This window comes from Protopterus annectens, chromosome 5.part0 (assembly GCF_019279795.1).
Source record: "Protopterus annectens isolate FY-2018-M chromosome 5.part0, PAN1.0, whole genome shotgun sequence".
In the NCBI taxonomy this organism is placed as follows: Eukaryota; Metazoa; Chordata; order Ceratodontiformes; family Protopteridae; genus Protopterus; species Protopterus annectens.
Genome location: NC_056735.1, coordinates 775,604,971 through 775,626,899, shown reverse-complemented (window position 1 = coordinate 775,626,899; position 21,929 = coordinate 775,604,971). Strand labels below are relative to the sequence as shown.

The 21,929-nt window shown below is 41.8% G+C and overlaps 1 protein-coding gene across 1 annotated transcript in view; it reads right to left on the bottom strand.

The window, feature by feature from the left end:
* The window catches only part of DDX10 (DEAD-box helicase 10), a 1,393,858-nt gene that overhangs the window by 1,163,519 nt on the left and 208,410 nt on the right, over positions 1-21,929 (bottom strand). Inside the window, exon 6 of the mRNA XM_044071854.1 lies at positions 16,980-17,169. Within this exon, the coding sequence (XP_043927789.1) occupies positions 16,980-17,169 (190 nt within the window). The remainder of the gene's footprint in view (positions 1-16,979; positions 17,170-21,929) is intronic.

Below are 21,929 nucleotides of genomic sequence, written 5' to 3'. Positions count from 1 at the left end.
TAATGCCTTATAATTACAAAATCTACAATTTATCCAACAGAAGCTTAAACAAGGTTGAGATAAAAATATTACAAAAGGGATTTTCTTTTATACCACCTACAAATAGTAGTTTGGTGCAGAGTACAATACACTTAAAGAGTTATACAAGAATGCTCAATTTGAAAATGTTACTTAAAGGGAAAAATAAGACCGAACAAGCATATTTTGAAACCTGCAGTATTTATAACCTTCAGTATTTATAACTTCCCATTAAATACGATTACTGAGACTTTTGAAAAAGTTTGCGAAAAGGAAATAAAAAAAGTTTTGCCCAGACAAGTACTACAACTTAAATGTTTAAGAAACTATCTAAAGAGAATGTCGCAAGACAATACTGTACATAGTATGAAGGCTGATAAAGGGGAAGCAATGATAATTATGAATAGCGGTGATTATAACAAAAGGCTGCATCAAATGTTAACGGAGAATTCATTTTATGAATCCACAGCTCTGCGGGACAGTAGAAAATCCTATAGAAATATTGATTACTAGCTGTTTGACTGCTTTTGCAAAGGTGTTATTTTACATAAAGTGTATGAATTTTTTTCACAATGATTAACCTTGTGTAAAGAAAATAACTGGGATAACGAAGATTCTTAAAAGTGAAAGTATGCCATCCTTCAGACCTATTGTTTCTTCTCCTGCATCAAAATTGGAACCAATTTCAAAATTTGTTGATAGGGCATTATTTCGGATAGCCAAAAAAGCCTTCTTTTGATAGACAGACACTTGATTTTTTAGAAAAAAAATAAAAACAGAAAATATTATCGAAAGTAACATTTGGGTGACTATAGATATTCTAGCACTATATACAGTTATCCCAAGTGAAGTGGGTATAGAATAAGAAGTTATGTACCTACCATAACGTTCCATGCTAGTTGTCTTCTTCTCTCCTTCTTTCTTGTTGGATGGGTTCGGAACAGATCCTTGGCTCCGACTTGGCAATCTAATAAAGCTATTTACTGGCACGAGGCCCTCCCTATATCCCACAATGCTAGGCGTCAGATCCCCAGATCTCGTTTGGCAGAGCCAACACCAAGGAAAGATTCACAGACACCTGTCCAACCACAAGGAAAAACTATAGTACAAGGAAAGAGGAGGACACAATGTACATCAGAGTTGTCCAGAGGAAGAAGGCCTCAAAAGGGGACTCTTCTCGGTCTGTCCAGGCTAGAGGGAAGGAGGGTGGGATGCAAGAAAGAAGGCGAGAAGAAGACAACTAACATGGAACGTTATGGTAAGTACATAACTTCTTAATGTTAAGTTGTCTATCTCGCCTTCATTCTTGCTGGATGGGACAGCATCCCTAGCACCTTAGGCCTGGGTGGCTCATCGGAACAGACTCTTGAGCACAGTGGAACCAAACTCAGCTCTATTCCCAGAGGCCACATCCAACTTATAATGCAAAATAAAAGTATGAGGAGTGGCCCAAGTGGCTGCGGCACAAATAGATTCCATTGGCAGTCTTGCTTGAAAAGCTACCGACCTAGCTAAAGCTCTGGTGGAATGACCTTTAGGTTTAGCAAGGAGTTCTTTATGTCCGAGCTGATAAATCAAGGTAATAATAGAGGACAACCACCTGGATAAGGTTACTTTGGAAACTGGCAGTCCTTGCTTGCCCTCGGCATAGGATAAAAAGAGTTGGTCTGATTTTCTTATTTGCTTAGTCCTGCCCAAGGAGTAACGTAATTGCCTATGAACATCCAAGTGGTGCAAATTTTGTTCAGCTTTGTTCAAATAGTTAGGAAAAAAGACAGGCAGATCAATAGACTGATTCAGAGTTGTTTCAGAAGGTATATTGGGTAAAAACGAAGGATTAGGCCTAAGTGAAACTCTGTCCTTATGAAACACAAGATAAGGACGACGAATACAGAAGGCTTGACGTTCCGAAACTCTCCTAGCTGATGTGATGGCTACCAAAAAGAGAGTCTTCCAGGAGAGCAATGTTAAGGAACAGGAAGCCGCAGGTTCAAAGGGGGGGGGAGAATCAAGGAAGCCAATATCAAGTTAAAGTCCCACGGAGGTGGGGGATCTCTGACCGGGGGCCTAAGCAACAAGGTTCCTTTGAGAAAGGCCTTGCAAAGTTTGTGGGACATGATGCTGGTTTCTGACAGGCCAGCATGGAAATTTGCAATAGCAGCTAATTGGACCCTAATGGTGGCAGAGGAAGAACCAGCTTGAAAGAGCTCTGCTAAAAAAATCTAAAACATGGACAGGAGCTGTAAAGGGGTCAATATTCCTAGCCTCTGCCCAGAAAGAGAAACGCTTCCACTTACTAGCATAAGTCTCCCTGGTGGCAGATTTGTGCTAAGCAAGTATGATTTCACGCACCGGCTGAGAAATTAGCGGAAGCCTGGCTAAGGCTGGAAGTGGAGCAACCAAGCTGTGAGGTTGAGAGACTGAAGGGATTGGTGCAGCCCGCCCGACTGACGGACCAGGAAGTCTGGCACTGGGTCCAGATTCCATGGCTGCTCCAGCAGGTGACGATGCAGGAATGGGAACCAAATTTGTCGAGGCCAGTAAGGGGCAATGAGGATCATCCTGGATCTCAATGCGGTTGCTTTCTGAATTAGCTTGGGAATAAAGGGAAAAGGCAGGAATGCATACAGAAGACCCCGGTGCCAATCATGAACTACAGTGTCTCTGGGGGAGTGCCCGGGAAGGAGGAAGAGAGTGAAGAAGTCGTCTCACTTGCTGTTGAGAGGAGTTGCAAAAAGGTCGCAGCAAGGTTGACCCCATCTGCGGAAGATTTTGTCCGCTACTGATTGATTGTGAGACCAATCATGAGGCATGAGAATAGCTCTGCTTAGCCTGTCCGCTATGACGTTGGACCTCCCAGGGATGTATGTTGCTATCAGAAACCGTTGAGAGGAGATCACCCACTGCCAGAGTCTGAGTGCTTCTCGACATAAGGGATAGGACTTGGTTCTGCCCTGCTTGTTGATGTACCATACTACAGACATATTGTCTGCCTGAATTGCAATAGTCCCGGTGGGTAGAGAGTCCTGAAGAGCTTGCAATGCCAAAAGCACAGCTCTCATTTCCAAGACATTTATGTGCAGATGGTACTCTAGAGGTTGCCAGGTGCCCTGGACAGTCCTGCCCTGAAAATGCCCCCCCCCACCCGATCAGGGAGGCATCCGTGGTCACTGTGGCAACAGGAGGAGGAAGAACACACGGTCTGCCCTGGAGTATAAGAGGGGAGACCATCCACCAAGCCAGATGGTCTTTGCATGATTGAGTGATTATTATCTTGTGAGACACTGGGAGCTGTTGAAAGGACCATTGAGTAAAACGCATCCACTGAAGAAGCCGCATGTGAAAACGAGCCAGTGGAACTAGTATGATTGCTGCTGCCATGAGGCCCAAAGTCTTTAGTACAAATCTGGCCTGAATCCTGTTGCACTGTAGTAAGACCTTTTGTATTTAAGCTTGCACCTATAAAGACTATAGACTGACAAGGCGACAATGCAGACTTTTTGAAATGTATTGATATACTAGCTCGGAGCAAGTTTGGATGATATAATCCCTGGCTCGTAGTAGCTGATGCCTGGTGGAAGCAGTGAGGAGCCAGTCGTCGAGATATGGAAACACCTGGAATCCTCGCAGTCTCAGGTGAGCCGTAACCACTGCCATACATTTGGTGAACACCCTGGGGGCTGTGGTGAGACCAAAGGGCAGGGCTCTGAATTGATAGTGACTGGCTCCTAGCCGGAAGCGGACAAACCTTCTGGAGCGCCTGTTCATTTTGATATGGTAGTACGCATCCTGAAGGTCTATGGAGCACATCCAATTGTCCTGACCCAAAAAGGGTAGAATGGACTGAAGCGTGACCATCCGGAACTTTGTTCTTTGAACAGACTTGTTTAGCCTGCTGAGATCAAAAATGGGTCTCCAGTCTCCTGTCTTTTTTGGCACCAAAAAGAACTGAGAGTAAATTCCGGATCCATGCTGGTCTGCTGGGACTGGCTGGATGGCCCGTTTTTCTAGCAGTTTTGAAGTTTCTAGCACTGCTATTTCTTAGACCGGGTGGAACATCTGGAAGGGACTTGGTTGTTTGTACCGGGGTGTGGACAAAGGGGATCTTGTAACCCTCGGATATGATAGACCGTACCCATTTGTCTTGTGTGAGGAGTTGCCAGGCTTCTGGGTACAGTGACAATCTTCCCCCGACTGCCTCCGAAGGCGGACAGTCGGGCAGCCCCTCAGGGGTGCTGAAAGGGTTTGTCAGAGAAAGATTCTCTGCTACCCTGATTTTGCGGGCCCCCTCTGCCCCTCGGGCGGCATCTATTATTGTTCCCTCCACTGCCCCTGGAGGGAAACTCGCCACGTGTGTCAGGCACGACTTCCTGGGGTTTCCGAAACCACATTTTTCCACTCTTCTGACCCTTGGGGTATGGTCTAGAGGGAGTGGAGAAATGGACTCCCATGGCAGAGAGTCTTGCCTTCCTGCTCACACCTGGTAAGGGTATCTTTCACCTGTGGTCCAAACAGAGCCGAACCATCGAAGGGGATATTGGTGAAGGATGCCTTAAAGGGGTCAGCAAAGTTACATAACCGCATCCAAGCATGTCTTCTCAAAGGCATGCCTGTACCTGTGGCCCTACTCGCCCCATCGGCTGCATAAGAAATGAGCCACATGGAGGAGTTGACAATAGAATTAAGGGTCGCCAGCTGGGAGTTAATCTTATCTTGAGCCCCCGCAGCTGATGGATCATGAAGGGTATCACGTATCACCCAGTTCCTTGAGAAGATCCCTTTGGAGACAGGTGAAATGGCACAGATAATTCAGCGACCACATAGAAAAGGTCGCTGAGGAAAACATCCGCTTCCTGTACCTGTCCATTGTCCTAGATTCTTTATTAGGTGGATGGACAGGCACCGAAGGGTCAGCCAGCTCCTTCTTTGTGGCTTCTGCAACCACCATGGCATCAACAGGGACACCCTTTGTCAAGAATTGCTCGTTGGGTGGGGCTATAAAAATTTAGTGGGCCTACGGGGAGTTGGTTCCACTGTGTCCGGGGCTAACCATGCCTTTCGAGCCACTATTTCCATTAGCGGGTCGAAAGGAGGAGACACCCAGGAGGTGGAAGTGCGAGAACCAAACGCGTCCAGGTAGACCGACTCGTCCTCCGAAGGGTTAAGGGCAGTCCAGTTCCCCCTCTGCTTAAGGATCTCTAGGATGTCTGAAAAGGAGACATCCTCAGAGGGGGATCTTGGGGACACTTCCGAATCCTCCAAGTCGGTATCAGACGTGACGGACTCGGGGGAGTCGACAGGTTTCCTCTTACATTTTCTCTTCCGTGGGGGCTCCGCCGAAGGATCGGGGGAGGCCTCGGAAGAGGAAGATACACCCAATGGGGCGACCTGGAGCATTTGCTCTCCACGCTTGGGGTCAGGAGGATGGACAGAGACCGATGCAGGCACCATGGGGGGAGGAGCCGAAGGGGCTGATTGAGGGGCCGACTCAGGAGTCAGCACACTCCTCATGACCTCGAAGATGCCCCTGTCAGGCAGAGCAGAAGGTCCCCGCTCTGAAGAGAGGAGAACCCCTGCCGGCACCGAGAGGGATGGCTCCGAGGCCGATGTCGGGGCCGAGCTCACCTGCGCCGAGGCTCTGAGAGGGAGAACGGGGTCGGACAAGGGTCCGATGCCACTTGCCCCCTCGGAGCCAATGAGGGAGTCTCAGCGCCCAGATCCCTCCAAGGACGGAACCAAAAAAAAGATCTCAGCTGACAAAGGAGCCCAAAGGTGTGGCATCAGTTCCGACGTTACCAAGATTCGAGCCCCAACCAGCTCAGGCTCGAACACAAGGAGGGAGTCGGAGGAGGAACTGCTGAAGATATCGTGACAGCCACAGTCTGTTGAGATGGGCTGGTTAACATTTTGGCCAGGGCCTGCGATTTAAGGAGTCTACTGACCACCCTCTCTAAGTCATGATCGGATAGCCTGGAAGACCGAGATGAGTGGGACCTATGGCTTTTTTCAAATTGGAGCAATGGTGACCTCGGAGCCGAACAAACCGATTCTAGGGAAGGGGACCTAGAACGTTTTCGGCTCGAAGACGGTTCCGACACTAAGGTTGGAGCCGACTGAGGTCCAGAGGTGTCGGCTCCAGCCGGAGCAGAAGAGGAGGCAGGCGCTCCACCAGGCGACGGCTCCAAACAGGGAGCCGACGGCTTGGTGGGCTTTGAGGATTTACCCGACGAAGGCTTGGTCAGGGATCCTTCTGGCTTAAGTAAGCCTCTCAGGATGAGCTTGTTGCTACGCTCCTGCAGGACTCTCGGGCTGAAGGCATGACAGACCGAGCAGGAGTCCTGCAGGTGTAGGGGACCCAAGCAATAAACACAAGAAGTGTGACCGTCCGTCTGAGACATCTTCTGACAGCATGAGTCACACTTCTTAAAACCTGAGACTTTGGTATCCTTAGACATAGTGGATATCCAGGAAGAAAAGTCACTAGTGCTTAAACACACAGAAACACACACACACACTCGCACTAGTTAAACTAACAATATTAATAACTACACAGCTATATACTAATGCCAAATATTTATTTTTTATTTTATTTCAGTTTGATAACCAGGGAGGTCCACTGGGCTCAGGAGCCCGTTTTCAGTGGAGGCCCAGGGAAAAAAGCTCCACATTACATAGCAAAGTTAAAAAAACAGGTAAAATTAAAATTAAGATTCAAAGATATGGGTGCATTAAGATAGAACAGAAAACATTAGGTTTTATGAATACAGGTAAAACTGTGATACAGAGACAGTATGAGGTACAATGGTTACATAGCATAGGAGTCATATATTGACACGGTAGGTTAATAAGGTTATATAGAATTTGAGTCTTGTTAGGGCAGAGTGGAAGACCAGAGATAGTATGAGGTGCAATGGTTACATAGCATATGGGTCATAGATTAACATGTCTGGTTAATAAGGTTATACAGAATTTGAGTCTTGTTGGGGCAGAGTGGAAGACCAAGCGTAAATGTGAGGGAGGGGGATAAAAAGGAGTGCAAACTATTTACAATATTTACATTATATACACAAGGCAGCAGTAAGAGATAAGTAGAATCATGGAACAAAGTTGTTGGAAGAAGGAGTAGAATGGAAATACAATTAGTGTAGAGAGTAGAAGGCTAGGTGGGGAAAGTGCAGTTGCACTTCCTATTAGAGAACAAGTGGGAATGGAGTAGGGTTTTGAAGTTGTTAGGGTTTTCGGTCATTCGTAAAGATGGAGGTAGAGAATTCCATTTTTTGGCTAAGGAAAAGGATAGGAGGTGTTGCCCGGCTGGTCGCTTTGGTGTGTGGACACTGAGTAGGTTTAGGTGAGCAGATCCAAGTGACCTGTTAGGGGTGTAAAGTTGTAGGATGTTGGATAATGCAGGACATTTGGAGGGGTTAAATAATAGCCTATGGGCAGTGTTAAGTTGGAGGTAGTCTAGAAGGTTGGGGAGTTCTAGCCAGTTTAGTAAATAGAGGGCAGAGCAATGGTGGGAGGTGTGTTTGGCTTTGACGGTGAATTTAGAAATTTTATTATAACAACTTTCCATTTTTGAGGAAAGGGAGGCAGATAAGTTAGTTAATAGAGGGGCGCCATACAGTAGTGAGGGAAGAAGACAGGTAGTGGCGAGGGTTTGTCTAGAAGAAGGAGAGAGATAGTGAATGTTTCTATATAGCAGGCCAAGTTTTTGATGTGTCTTCTTGATATTGAGTTGACCATGGGTGTCAAATTTTAGGTTTTCATCAATAGTGACCCCAAGTCGTTTGGCATAGGAAACAATTTCTATAGTTGAATTGCTATGGCTTCTAATTTGGAATGAGTTTTTGTCGAGAGGGAAGGGTTTTGAGGGGGGGGGGAAGAGAAGTATTTTGGATTTGTTAGCATTTAGAGAAAGGTGGTTTTGGAGCATCCAGTTCTCAGTGGTGGAGAAAACTGTTTGTCTGTATGATAGAAGTTCTGGGAGGTTGGTGGCACAACAGATTAAAGTGGAGTCATCGGCGTATTGTACAATTTTATTATTAGGGACGGCAGAGTGGAAATCATTGATAAAGATGTTGTATAGCATAGGGCCAAGAATGGAACCTTGGGGAACTCCAGTGGGGGTAGGAAGGAAGTTAGAGGTACCTTTCCTCCATTTTACAGCTTGAGATCTATTGGATAGGTAACTAGAGAACCAGGATAGTGTATTATGTGAGAGGTTGAGGTTAGCAAGGTGGCTAAGGAGGTGAGTATGGGAGACAGTGTCGAAAGCCTTTGAGAGATCTAGTAGAACTGTTGAAACTATTTTACCAGTATCGCGGGCACGGTTGACTATAGCTAGGAATGAGAGTAGAGCAGTTATAGTGCTATGGCCAGGGCGGAAACCATGTTGGGTTTGGGAGATGAGGTGGTTATTGATAAGGAAGGGCATTTACTGAATGTGAATGCATTTTTCCAGGATTTTTGATATTGGGGAGAGGAGGGCTATGGGGCGAAAGTTTGAGGTATTATTGTTTTTACTGCCTTTGTGGAGAGGATGTATAAAGGCAGAACGCCACAGCTTGGGGACATAAGATTCCTTTATGGATCTGTTGATTAGGATACTAATGGGGAGGGCAATTCCATCTACAGCAATTTGTAAAAATTTGGATGGAATGTTATCTGGAGCATTAGAGCAAGGTTTCAGTTTGCTGAGAAGTTTTTTTATATATGAGGTGGAGACTGGTTTAAGTTCAAAGGTGGTGGGAGGACTGGGTTTAGAGGCTGGGGTAGAGTGGCTGAGCTGTGTGGATGGGTTAATTTGAAAGGTCTTATTTAGTTCAGCTATACAGTTAATAAAGAAGGAGTTGAAAAGAGTGGCAATTTCTGGATCGGACTTGGTAGTGTCAGGGCAAGGATTATTTTTAGTGCCTGGGTTGAGAAGTGAATTAATGGACTTCCAGAATAGTTTAGGGTTTTTGGAGTGGTTGGCTTGGAGTTTCATATAGTAAGATTGTTTGTCGTTGGATATATGTTTTTTAGTGAGGTTGCGGAGCTGCTTGTATTGAATAAGGGTCTCTGGATGTTTATTTTGTTGAGAAAAGTTCCAGCATTTGTCTCGCTGTTGCATGAGTTTTTTGGTTTCCCTAGTTAGCCATGGGGCAGATTTGGATTTGACTCTTATAGTTCGGGGTGGAGCTTGGGAATTAAGTACATTTAGGAAGGTAGAGTTAAAGGATTCAACGGCTCTGTCAAGAGGAAGAATTTTTAGATTGCTCCAGTTAGTTTGTTTGAGGGTATTGGGGAAAGTGAGAGGGTTGAAGTTAGTTAGGTTATGTGTATGCAGGTATTGGTGCTGGAGATGGGGAGACTGAGATGCTCGGTGGATGAAGGCAGGTAGGTGGCCACTAAAAGAGTCAGGAAGGATGCCTGAGTCTAAGATGTTGTTAGGGTGGGTAGCTAGGATCCAGTCCAGTGTAGATCCTGGAGGGTTGATTTTGTTGGGTCTAGTGATAGAGTTAGTTAATTGAGTAAAGTTGAATAGATTGACAGATATGGTTGGGTTTAGGTTATTAATTTTGTTCCAATCTATATTCACATCTCCTAATATGTAGGTCTCTAGGTTTATGTTAGTTGAGGCCCATTGGAGGATTTCTTCAAGGGTGGTAGTATTGTTACCTGGGGAATATAAAGGGATATGAAGCAGATACTTTTGTGAATATTCATTTGTAGTAAACCTATTACTAGTTCAGCATTGTAGGAATGGGGTTTGGGTATGGAATAAAGGGGAGAAGATTAGAGAATATCAAGGCTACTCCTCCATCTTTTCTGTTTAGGCGGTCAGATCTAAGGGCTTGAAAGCCGGGGGGGTAGGATTTCTGAGTCAGAGATGGTAGGTTTTAGCCAAGTCTCAGAGATGGCTACAATGTCAGGAAGGTTGTGGTGAAGCCAGGCATGGAAAAGAGTAGCTTTATTTCTTAGGCTTTGGGCGTTGAGAGTGATTATTTTTAGTCTTTTAAGGTTGGTGGTATTGTTACTTTTTGGCGGGATGAGGTTATTAGTGGTGCTAGGTCCAGAGTTTGGGTGGCTATCACCAGATAGAATTAGGTGGATGAAGATGGGAGATAGTAGGAAATGTAGTTTGCTTTTTGACTGATGAGGACAATAGATTAGAGCTTTGTGGAAGTTAAGGTTGGTGGAGGTGGGTAAGACCTTTGGATTAAAGTGGTGGAGTAAACTGGGCTGTAGTAATGAGGGTGATATGTTATGGTAGTGAGTTGTGGTAGGGGTGAAAAGTGGAATGGGAGTTGAGAGGTGGGAGAGAAAATAGGGGGGAAGAGGAGAGGCATAATATGAGGTAGTATGGTGCAAATGGAGTAGAATTAAGAGGGTGATGAAAGGGATTTGTAGAGTTAGAAGGAGTGGAGAATACATAATGTAATGGATTAAGAATGTAAGATAGATAAGTATGGGAGGTATAGTATAGGTAGGGTAAAAGACAGATAAAAATCAATGGGTATAGGTTTTAGTAAAGTGTGAGTGGGGAGCGGCTTTTAATTGATGGGAGGATAAGAGGAGATATGTGTGGGGAGTGGTCTTTAATTGATGGAAGGTAAAGAGAAGGGTGAGAAGGCCAGTAATTGGTCTGATAGAGAAAGGGAGGGGTTTACTGCAAAGATAAAAGTGTGAGTAGTGGGGGTGGGTGGGAATTGGGGGTAGGGGAGCGGAGTGAGCCCGCAGGGCGAACGGAGCGGGTAGAGACAAGTGAGTGGAACAGTTCAGGATGAACAATCAGTGAATTGCTGATTGCTCAGGGTAAGTGAAAGAGCAGATGACTAGAGAATAATAAATGTAAAGTGGTAATGTTCAGAGGAGGAAAGTGGTATTTACTGAAGAGCAGAAGGTATGTGAAGGAAAGGTAGGAGCTGGGTATTGACTGAGAGTGCCACCTAGTGGACAGGGAATATTATTACAGCAGAAATATATTTCTGGGAAAGGCTGGTCAAGGGCTAGATACTAACTATGAGTCAGCAAATGGAGGCAACAATAGAGGGACTAAGGGTCTATAATCTAGCTACTGGCTACAGAGGAGGGTATGGCTGCTGGCAGTCCTGGCTAGAAGCTAACAATTACAAGCTACAAGACATATGCACTATTAAATGTCAGCTTTTCTGCCGGTATCAGGAGAACACATACTTTCTTTCTTCCTTTCTTGGAATAGCACAGAGATAAGACAGCAGGTGATGTGGAAGGGTTCTTATATTCCAGATAGTCAATTTCTTAACCTCAAGAGGAAGGAAGGCAAGCTGGAGAGCTAGGAATAATTAGGGAACAAGACTAAAATAGTGGAGAGGAAAAGAAAATAAATGTCCTTATTAAGTTAGTACAGCCAGTATTACTAAGCATATTTTAAGATACAGTATTAATAATTTCAACCAACATAGCTAGAAATACAGTATTAATAAATTCATTCAACATAGCTAGAAATACAGCATTAATACATTCATCCAACATACAGCATTAATACATTCATCCAACATAGATAGATATATGTCAGGAAGAGGTAGAATCAAAGCAGCATTGGTACAGTCAGTCAGCAAAGCAAGAAGCCAAGGGAACACTTCCATGCAAGGTAGACCTTTATATTGCTTGGTATATTTTACAATTCAATACACTGCTTAGGATCTCACAAGTTAAAAACAGACTCAGGAACACTGTGCTTTAGGGTATATAAATAGAAAAAAATAAAAATAGCAATCATAATGTAAATACAAATATTGCAGATGCCCTAATGAATAGTACAAGAGATATGTTCAACTCTTTGAAATAATGGTTGTGCTCTGTATACAGTATGAAGAAGAACTAACACAAGCTTTCTAGCGGGTTAGGCAATTGTGCTAGTATAAAAGTAATTGATATAGGTGATATCAGTTGAGAAGCATAAAAAATGTGTTGTCACAGTCATAGTTATTCAGCGTTGATGCTGCTGTTGGCTACAAGCAGTCGCTATGTAGCAGTACTTTCCTGAGTATAGATACATACATATATATATAAATATATACAAAAACTACAAGCCTACAAACTGTAGTAAAGTAGAAGAGCTAAACTCTACCCTATTAACACAGGAAAGGGAGGGGAGATTAGCCAATAAGAAAAAAGGGGGGGGTAAGAAACTCTCTAACTAAAAACGAGTTTCTGAGGGAATATTAGGGAGTAAACAGTGAATTAACTAACCGGAAAGTTATATATAAGTTATATATATATAAGTTATATATATATATATAACTTATAACTAATATATATATATATATAAGTTATATATATATATATATATATAAGATAAGGTTGTAGAAAAAAAAACTAAAGTTAATTTTTATACTAATATTAGAAGAAAAGATTAATACGACCTGGAGCCAAGTAAATTCGCAACCTCGTAGCTGAAGCGGCAAACGAGATCTGGGAATCTGATGCCTAGCATTGTGGGATATAGAGAGGGCCTCGAGCCAGTAAATAGCTCTCTTGATTCAGTAGACTGCCGAGTCGGAGCCGAGGATCGGCTCCGAAACCATCCAGCAAGAATGAATGCGAGATAGACAACTTAACATTGGTTGGTTGTCTTATGTAACGGTCAGCAGTACACTGTGGGAGAATTTAAGTTTTTAACTGTGTGTAGAACTATTGTTTAACAATTTCTTCTCATTTTTGGGTAATTTTTTTTACGTCATAAGAAAGGAGTGGCAATGGATACAAGAATGCCACCTAATTATACCAAATTTACAGGTTCATTGGCAAGTACTATGCTACCCTTGCAGGCCATTTTAAGTTTAGCCAATATCCCTTTTGGTGCTTGAATTAACCTATCCCACTTGGTGTTAAGACTGTCCTTGCTCATCCCGGTCAACAATTACATATTAACTCTAATAAAAACAACTGGGATCATACCATTGATAATTCAGTCATGACTTGCTAGGACAATTTTTAAGTAATATTTTGGGGTATGAAAAGGCATATCATTTTATTGCTATTTTTTATTTGGAGGCATGAAAAAGATGAGATGGAGAAATTTACTGTTAACATGAATATCAGTGCAGCTTTTCTTGACATTTATATACAAGTCCAACACAGAAGTAGCTTTTTAGTTGCAGAGGTATACAAGGTTATGGGGATATCAAGTTACATTCGATCGTTTCTGATAAGAATACACTGAGGAAAGTTATACTGTGCTACAGTAGTATGCATCCCACTTATCTTGAACACCTCTTGGTAAAAGGGCAGTATTACATGGTCAAACAGCTTACAATGATTAATGTGGAGGTAGACAAAATGTTACTAATATTACAGGACAGGTTTGTAATCAGGGACACACCACTAATACTGTTATAACAGGGAAATGGATACAGTTTCAACTCTGAGCTGAGAGAACAAGAAAGACACAGATTAGACAGTGTGTATGCCATTTATTTTCACAACAGATAGTTCGGTTATTAGGGATATTATGTGCAATAATTAGAGGATTATGGCAGGAAGTGAAGAAATTTGGAAAAAGTAAGAGTAAAACAATTTTTATTAACAAAAAATCAATAAATATTAAATTATATTAGAGGAGGAACAAGAAATGATAGCTATTGGAAAGAAAGTGACTTTTAAATGTCTGTCATGCTATGTGTGTAGATATGTGGCCAAGTCCAAATGTCTTTTGACTGTCCACAGCTAGATCTTATGAGCTCCATTTTTTTCAGTTGTAACTCTAATTACATGGTCTATGCTGTTCTGCGTACACTGTGCGCTTCACATTATACAGGTAAAACAATTATCTAAAAAATGTATATATGAACATCTATATGCCATTAAAAATAAAAATGTCACTAGTGCGTTAGGCAAGTATTCTATTAATTGTGCAAGTTTTAAGAAGCTCATATGTTAAATCATGTTTCTGTGGATTTTAATGGTCACATAAATGATAAACTTGAGTACAGGAAAATGAAATTGCAGGTTTTGTTAAATGCTTCAGTTAGCCCTGGTCTGAAAGTATACATTAATTACAAAAGTTTGCTGAAGAAAAATAGGAGATGTAAATAGGAATACTTAATTAATCCGTGTGTATTTATTAGATGTAATGGTGTCAGGTGACATCATATAACTATTTTTTTTTTTTTTTTAGATATTTAAGTGTTGTGCAGTTTACTGTATCATTCTGAAGAAGACCTCAGTGAAGGCTGAAAAAACTACAGAAATTTTAAACAGTAGGAAGTGGTCACCATCATTCTTCATCTTACAAAGGCTTTTATCATTTTTTGGGTCACAGTGGGAAGCTTACAAAGGCAAATGAGCTATAATAGCAGATGCTAGAGGAAGCAAACATGGATGGCTGAAGTCAGCAGTGGGGAGACTAACTTAAAAAAATTACTTGTGAAGTCATCTTTTATTTTTTTACTACCAGCAATCCTCATTTGCATACTGTCATTTAATTCATTATGCTACATGAAGTGGCATCTTTTTGAAATACATCCTAGATATTCAGTTTATTCTGCATATGCAATATTAGCTGGCAATGATGTTTACATCACCAAGTTAAAGACCTAATTAGCTTAATATGAAAAGGCAGCTGTGAATTAGTAGGCTTATGGACTGCATCACTAACAATTTGAAAGGTTTGACTCAGATCTAGCAAGTAGTTGTGCTAGAAAGGCTCCTTAGCTAAAATTAAAATACAAGTCTGTTAGTACACTGTGCAAAAGTAGGTGGGCTACTTTGTCAGCCCTTTGTTTATGGACAATACAGGGAAAGAAACTCGTGGCGGTATAATGACTGATCATAACAGAACAATGCCTGAAATGGAGTACAATGAAAAATAACTAATCAGTTGGCATTCCTTCATTATGCTACAGAAACAAAGTTAAAGCTGGTAAGAGGAATGACCATCCATTGCATGCTAAATCTACTATTCAAAAACAGAAAACAAAATCAAAGACCACAACCGTGAATACACTTCAGTCTAGCTAATATTTATTCTAGTTGCGCTAACTAGATGCATCACCAAGCACTGCAGAGACATCTCCAGCAAATTAATGTTTCTCTAACTCACAACAAGAAGATACCATCTAGACAGTTACAATCAAAATAATGAAAGACGTGTAAATCCAAAGACAAAAATAAAGCACCGTGGCAGAGACCTCTCAGCTCTGCTGTTAATCTTGTTCCCTATCAAGGCAAGTGAAACTCAAAACGTCAGAAGCAGCACACTATTTTTTCTTTAATTCCTTATCTGGTAGCACATAAGCAAATGTGGGAGCAGAGGACTGGAAATTTTATACAGTTTTATATCAGGATAGAAGTGCAATCAATGAAAAGTGATTGAAGATAGTCTGTGCTTCCAGGGAGACATAAACAATATTGCAAAAAGGAAATAGATCTAGCAATCTGACAGTACTTGCGTTTATTTATTACAAGCCATGTACTTTAACATCAGATGCAGAGACCAAACTATTACAATCTGTGATTTTCTCCATGAAACCTCTTTTGGATAATTAAACATCAATAATCAAGAACATAAACACATATCATATTTTTATGATCAAAGCATCATTAAAAGCCACTGCAAAATGGAGAGCATTACTTTCTTATTTTATTCAAAAATATCATGATGGAAACAACTACAAATAAGTCATTTTGTTTTTACACCAAGCCTCCTCCTTCACATAGGGTAATATAGCATTACATAAAATTTCCATTTATTTCAATGTCCTTCCTGCCCTCTCTCTATGAATATTCAGAAAGGCAATACAACTATTGCTTTGTGTCTCTGAAAACAATGGTGGTAGTTTTTTTTTTCAGCTGCAGTTTGATTTTTCATAGATGCAAAAAAATAACACAAATGTTTGTGGGAGGCTTGATAATTCAACCAGAGATGCTAGATAAGTCTGTTACTTCTGAAAAGTCTCTAAATGTTTTGGTTGTAGGTTAATGACTCTCCACTCATTCAGCTACAGGAGTCAAGAGTTCTCGTTCATGCATGCGATGGCCACTCAAATGTGAGCAACAAAGTAACATACTGTTGATATGAATGACATGATACAGTAGAGGTTATGACATATTATAAAGAAAAATAATGAAGCACTTCAAGAAGAGAGGTGATTATGTGCACAGAAACTGTGCAAATATGTGAATGCAGGAAAAAGAACAAGCTACTTAATCATGAACTCTTTTAATATGGTGTACAAGAGTGACATTAAAGATAAGGGAAAAGTACTCCCTGACGAGAAAAAAATAGGCATCTATATGTTTTTGGCCTTAAAATGATTATTACTGGACAAGGAGATGCCGACTCACAGTACACTCTATTTACTACCCCGCCTTAAAAAAAATAGAATATTCTGCTGAGCTACAGCACAACAGACCTTTTGTAGAACAGCTGAAAAACAGTAACTCTTATAATACTGTACCAATTTACTTTTGAAAAAGTCTTACTTTCTAGGAAAGAATGATTGAAAATCATTGCATTGAGGGACATTTAGTGGTCTGCAATATCACCTGTGACTCACTAAACTGAATGCAGAAGTAAGACCTCCAGAAACATTCTGCAAGGACATCACAGGTTAATTTCAAATCTTATGGAAATGCTAGCATTTTGACTTTTGCTTTCCTAAACCACTGTGTCCTAAAAGTTTGTGCTCCAATGACTACTATCATGAGAAAATGGAAAAGATAAAATAAAACCGATTAAACAGAGCAGTAGAGCACAGATTAGTATATCCACACTGAAATGATACAACAAATATAACACAGGAAGAAGGAAAGTGGCTTCTTCGTGGTCACAAAGTAGGAAGTAGGCACAAATCTTATTCAAATCTGATATTCCAGATTTTATTCCAACAACTACATAGTACTGATAAAGAAAAGAGAAGTTTAACAGTAAAACTATAATTTTGTTACTATTTTAACTAAACACTATACGTGACAATTATAAAATGTGAACCAACCTGAATTTCGCCTTTTCGTGGACCCATACATATTCTGGATCTTTCAGACTGAGACGGGCAAGATCTTTCACTGACGTGGTCTGAGTTGCAGAGAAAAGCAAAGTCTGACGCTCCTTAGGAAGGTTTTCAATAATAGCATTCATGGTCTCTGCAAAACCCATATCCAAAATTCTATCTGCTTCATCAAGAACTGGAGAGAGATTAAAAAAAAAAAAAAAAAGGAGGGGGTGTTGATACACATTTTAAAAATGCATCAATTCAATACTCGATGCAGAAATGACTAAATATGTGCATTTTCTGAAACATAAGTAACATATGATATCTTGCTAAAAACACTAAGAAAAAATAAAAAACTGAAAATCAGTGCTTAACTCATCTACTACAAGAACCTATCACAACAGCTTGGCATGCTAGGTTATTCCTCATAAAATTCAGCAAAACAAGGCAGAAGCTCAAGAAATTAAAATGTGGTAGAAATGGTAATAGCAAGAAATTCTAAATCTATCCAGTTTCTAGCTTCATAGGTTAGTACTAGGCTATCGACCCTAGGGCCTATACAAGCCTAGTCATAACAAATCCCTGGCTATTTCTTCTCACAATATTTACTTCCCTGGAACCCTGTCTAGGAAGGCGACTGACCTCCCATCCAATCGTCCAGGTTCCTTTTGAAGAGGGCCAAAGAGGCGCTCAGCTTGACATGTATGGGCAGTCAATTCCAGAGTCTGGGAAGTCTCTGGGTCATGAACCTATCCCTCCAACATGTTTTGTTCATTGTGATGACAAGGTTTAGATCCCTGGAGCATGTGGCTCTGAGGGATTGGGGAAGCAAGTCCAACAGCTCTGGGTTTGACATGGCCTTGTATGTTAAGCAGAGATCGCTTGTGTAGACGATATATGACAGAGTATAGCTAGAGTTTTTTTAAACAGTCAGCATAGGGCATCTGCTTTAGGCCTGTGAGTGATTCTTTTAGTGAGGAATTTCAGTGGCCTTTCCAGTTGTTGCAGATGTCTTGAGAGGTACATACCAAACAGGGCATTGTATTCTATAATGGGTCTAATGAGGAATGAGTACAGTGGGACAATGACCTCCTTTTTTCTGGATGAAAAGCCCTTCGTGATGAAGTGTGCCACACAGAAGGATTTCCTGACTGTTGTGGCGATGTGGTTATCAAAGGTGAGACCACTGTCCACCTGTGTCCCTAAGTCTCGTATCACACTTTCGGTGTTTAGTGTACTGCCACCTATGTGGTAATTCACAGGTACATGTTTTTTCCCAAAGGGGATAACTATACATTTCTTGGCAGTGAGCTTGAGCCCATGGCTCTGGCACCAAGCAACTGTTTCTGTAAGGTCCTTTTGTAGAATATCCATCATTTGGGGATTCAGTAATGGCTCCCAGTTTGCACTCATCTGCAAACTTTGTTAGCCAGAGTCCCTTAGTGTTGCCCTGTACTTCAGAGAACTAGATGCCAAACAACAGCGGTCCCAGGACTGAACACTTTGGTACTTTACTTGTCTGGAGCTGGATTTGGAGTCGGCTACTTTCATAGTGTGGGTTCTGTCATTAAGCCAGTTGGCAACCCATCAAGTGACGTAGGGATTAACGCCCAGCCTATTAAGTGTATCTAGGATTCCAGAGTACGGGATGGTGTCGAAGGCCTTGGCATGGTCCAGATAGGCTGTGTGGACCGTCTTACCCTCGTCCACAGCTCTGTAGACTGATTCGAAGAAGTCAATCAGGTTCAGGAGACAAGATCGGCCCTTCACAAACCCAAACTGTGGGTCCAGTGTTTGAAGTTTGCCAAAGTCTTTGTTTATAAGTTCCATGGAAATACGTTCCATGGCCTTGCAGATCAGGCTCGTAGGACTGATGGGGTGGTAGTTCCCTGGATCCAAGGTGGATCCCCCCTTGTGGAGTGGGATAACTGTAGCTGTGCGCCACTCAGTGGGCACAAAGCCTGAGGTGAGACTATGATTAAACAACACTTAGGTGAGGTGCCAGTTCATGCAGTACACAGTCTGGGATGTCACCTGGTCCCATGGATGTTGTATTCTTAGCTTTGGAGAGTGCGGTTTTTACCTGTATGGTCATTATTACTGGAATTTGGCAATCTTTCAGTATTGAGATGGGTCCTTTAGGGGTGAGAGGGGGGTGAAGTTGGCACTGAATCGATCTGCCAGGATATTAGCAATATCCTTGGGATCAGTACATTTAATGCCATTCTGTTGTAGCTCAGATCACATCTGAGCATTGCCATTTAGATTTTGACATAGCTATAGATTGCCTTGTGTTGTCTTTGGAATCTTTGGCAATTTTATTTTCATAACTAGCTTTGGTGGATTTTATGAGGGATCTCGGCTTCTTACTGAGGCTGGTAAGGGAGTTTTTTGCATCCTGGGATTTTCCTCTTTTCTGCAACAGTTTCTTCCTTTTGTTGTAAAGTTTGTTTATGGCAGGGAACCACCAGATTGGCTTCCTTTTTTTGGAGGAGAGCATCTTGGTTCGATTTGGGATGGCACGATTCATGCACGAGTGGATGTGTTCATACAGTGCCTTAGTGTAGGATTCGGCAGTCGAAGTTTTTATATGGAGGTTTCCTTACTTCCTTACTGGGGGGGGGGGGTGAGGGAGGGATGTGGATGTCAAGGGTGATTAGCTTATGGTCAGACCTGACCAACAAGGGGGGGGGGTGACCATAGGTGTGGAGCATCGATTTCCCATGTTGGTAATGACCAGGTCTAGGATATTGGAGCCCCTGGTGGGTCTATGGATTAGTTGACCCAGGGCATTGGAATTTATGAATTCTATCAATTCCGAAAACCGTTGAGCAAAGGTGTTAGTACATGAGTAGTTTTCCCAGTTAATGGCAGGGTAGTTGAAATCACCCAGTAGCCGCGGTGATGCAGCGGTAGCATTGTCGCCTCCCAGCAAGAGGTACTCCCGTTCGATTCTCGGCTGGAGTGCCTTTTGTGTGGAGTCTGCATGTCCTGCCTGCGGTCAAGTAGCGTTCAAAAGACATGCGTGAATGGGCGTGTCTTCATTGAAGGTTGGGTGTCGGGCTGGCACCTCGGCACCATAAAAATCTACTGCCAATTATTAGCAGACTGGAGTTCCACTGTGGCGACCCCTAACCGGGAAAAGCCGGAAGAAGAAGAAGTTGAAATCACCCAGATTTTCCAGTATGTTTAGAAAGGTGTAGTGAGAATCTTGGGGCATAGTGGGGGATCTGTAGCAAGCTACAATTTGAATTGCAGTCTTACCTAGTGTTAGTTGTACCTGGAGAATTTCAGATGCATTGTGTTGGGCAACTAGCCTGGTGGCGTGAATATCCTTCGTGAATATGGACACTCCTCCACCTTTAGTATTTCGGTCCTGATTTCATAACTTAAACGTGACAGACACAATTTATTCTCCAATTCTGTTCCCCCTTTTCAGCATTTCCTCATTGCTGACCATGTATATTCTTTAAAGAAATTATCTTTATTGATCAGCAGCATATTGTAGAGATAACATAATCAATGCAATCCATGTGTATGGTACATTTGGCAAGTTTTCCACTGGATGTCAACCTTTGCAAACCTTCTATCTAACCATGTTGACTAGTACAATAAGGTTCAGAACATTTTTAGTGGTTATAAACTTAAACAATGGAACAAACTTCTCTTCATGTCAATTAACGTACAAACATTTCTGTAAGTTCAGTTCCCCTTCTGACTGTTATTTGCTGGCTTCCATCTACCATTTACACTGTTCACCTGTTACTGTCAACAAATGTGTGCATCCCTTGCATACTGACTGCTTTCAGATTTGGTCCACTTGTACATTCAGGTTTAGCCATTACTTGATACTTAAACTGCTGCTGTTTCGATTCCCCCGGGACATTGAACTATAAAAAGGAGAAAAAAAAAAACAAAAAAAAAAAAAAAACATACTACTCAAAATAATTACACATTTAACTACTTACACAGTGGATACACTTGTAATTTTATCAGAGTATCTTAACTGCATACAATTTTACCCTTGTCAAATATTTGTGTTTTTCATTACCCAAATATCTCAGCCATAGCAACCCAATCTGATCAATTATTCTTATAATCTCATCTACTTTGGGGGGGGGGGGGGGGGATTCTCATTTTTTCCATTTCCTGGTAATAGATTTTACTGCTAGCATCACTAGCCACATCAACTCCCAAACATTCTGCATTATCATTTTGTCTTCTCAAAGTCGTAAAAAGTAGCGTTTTGCATGGACTTCCCGTGTCTTCCCTGAAATTATGTTTAAAAGATCTTGTGTATCGTGTCTATACTGTCTTAAAAAGACACATTTCCAGAAGGAATGTTCCCAATCCCCTGTCTCATCCATATGATTTCTCCAACAAGTTACGCTTACTGACAGGAATGATTTTGCTATCCTTACTGGTGTATAAAAGTACTTGAAAAGACACCTCCAGGCAGGCTTCCTAAATTTCAGTGATTTCTGTGCTTTCTCCAGACTACATACCTCATATCCCACTGCTGCTGTGAGATTGTTATGTTTAAATGCACCTTCCAACCCTACTAAGTCGTTCTGGCCCCTATTATGTTACTGTTCTATTCCTTTCCTGACTTCCATTACCTAATGTTTTACCGTAGGCCAGTCTTCTACATTGACTTGTACTCATTGCATCCTCTTTCTTTCATTCTTAAAGTGCAATGTTCTATTTTGTCTTGGGATCTGAAGTAGTTTCTTCAATTCCTCCTATGTGTTTTCTTCTTATCCTTTCAGTAACTGATCCCAGTATTACAGTAAGCTTGTCTCCCTTTTCCATTTTCCTGCAGTCATTGTAACTTTGTTACCTCTCAAACTAGCCCCTTATGGCAGCAAGTACAGTTGCGTACACTTAGCATAAACGTAGATGTTTGAATGTCTTTACTGCTGCAGTATCAACACTTGGGAGTTCTCTCCCCTG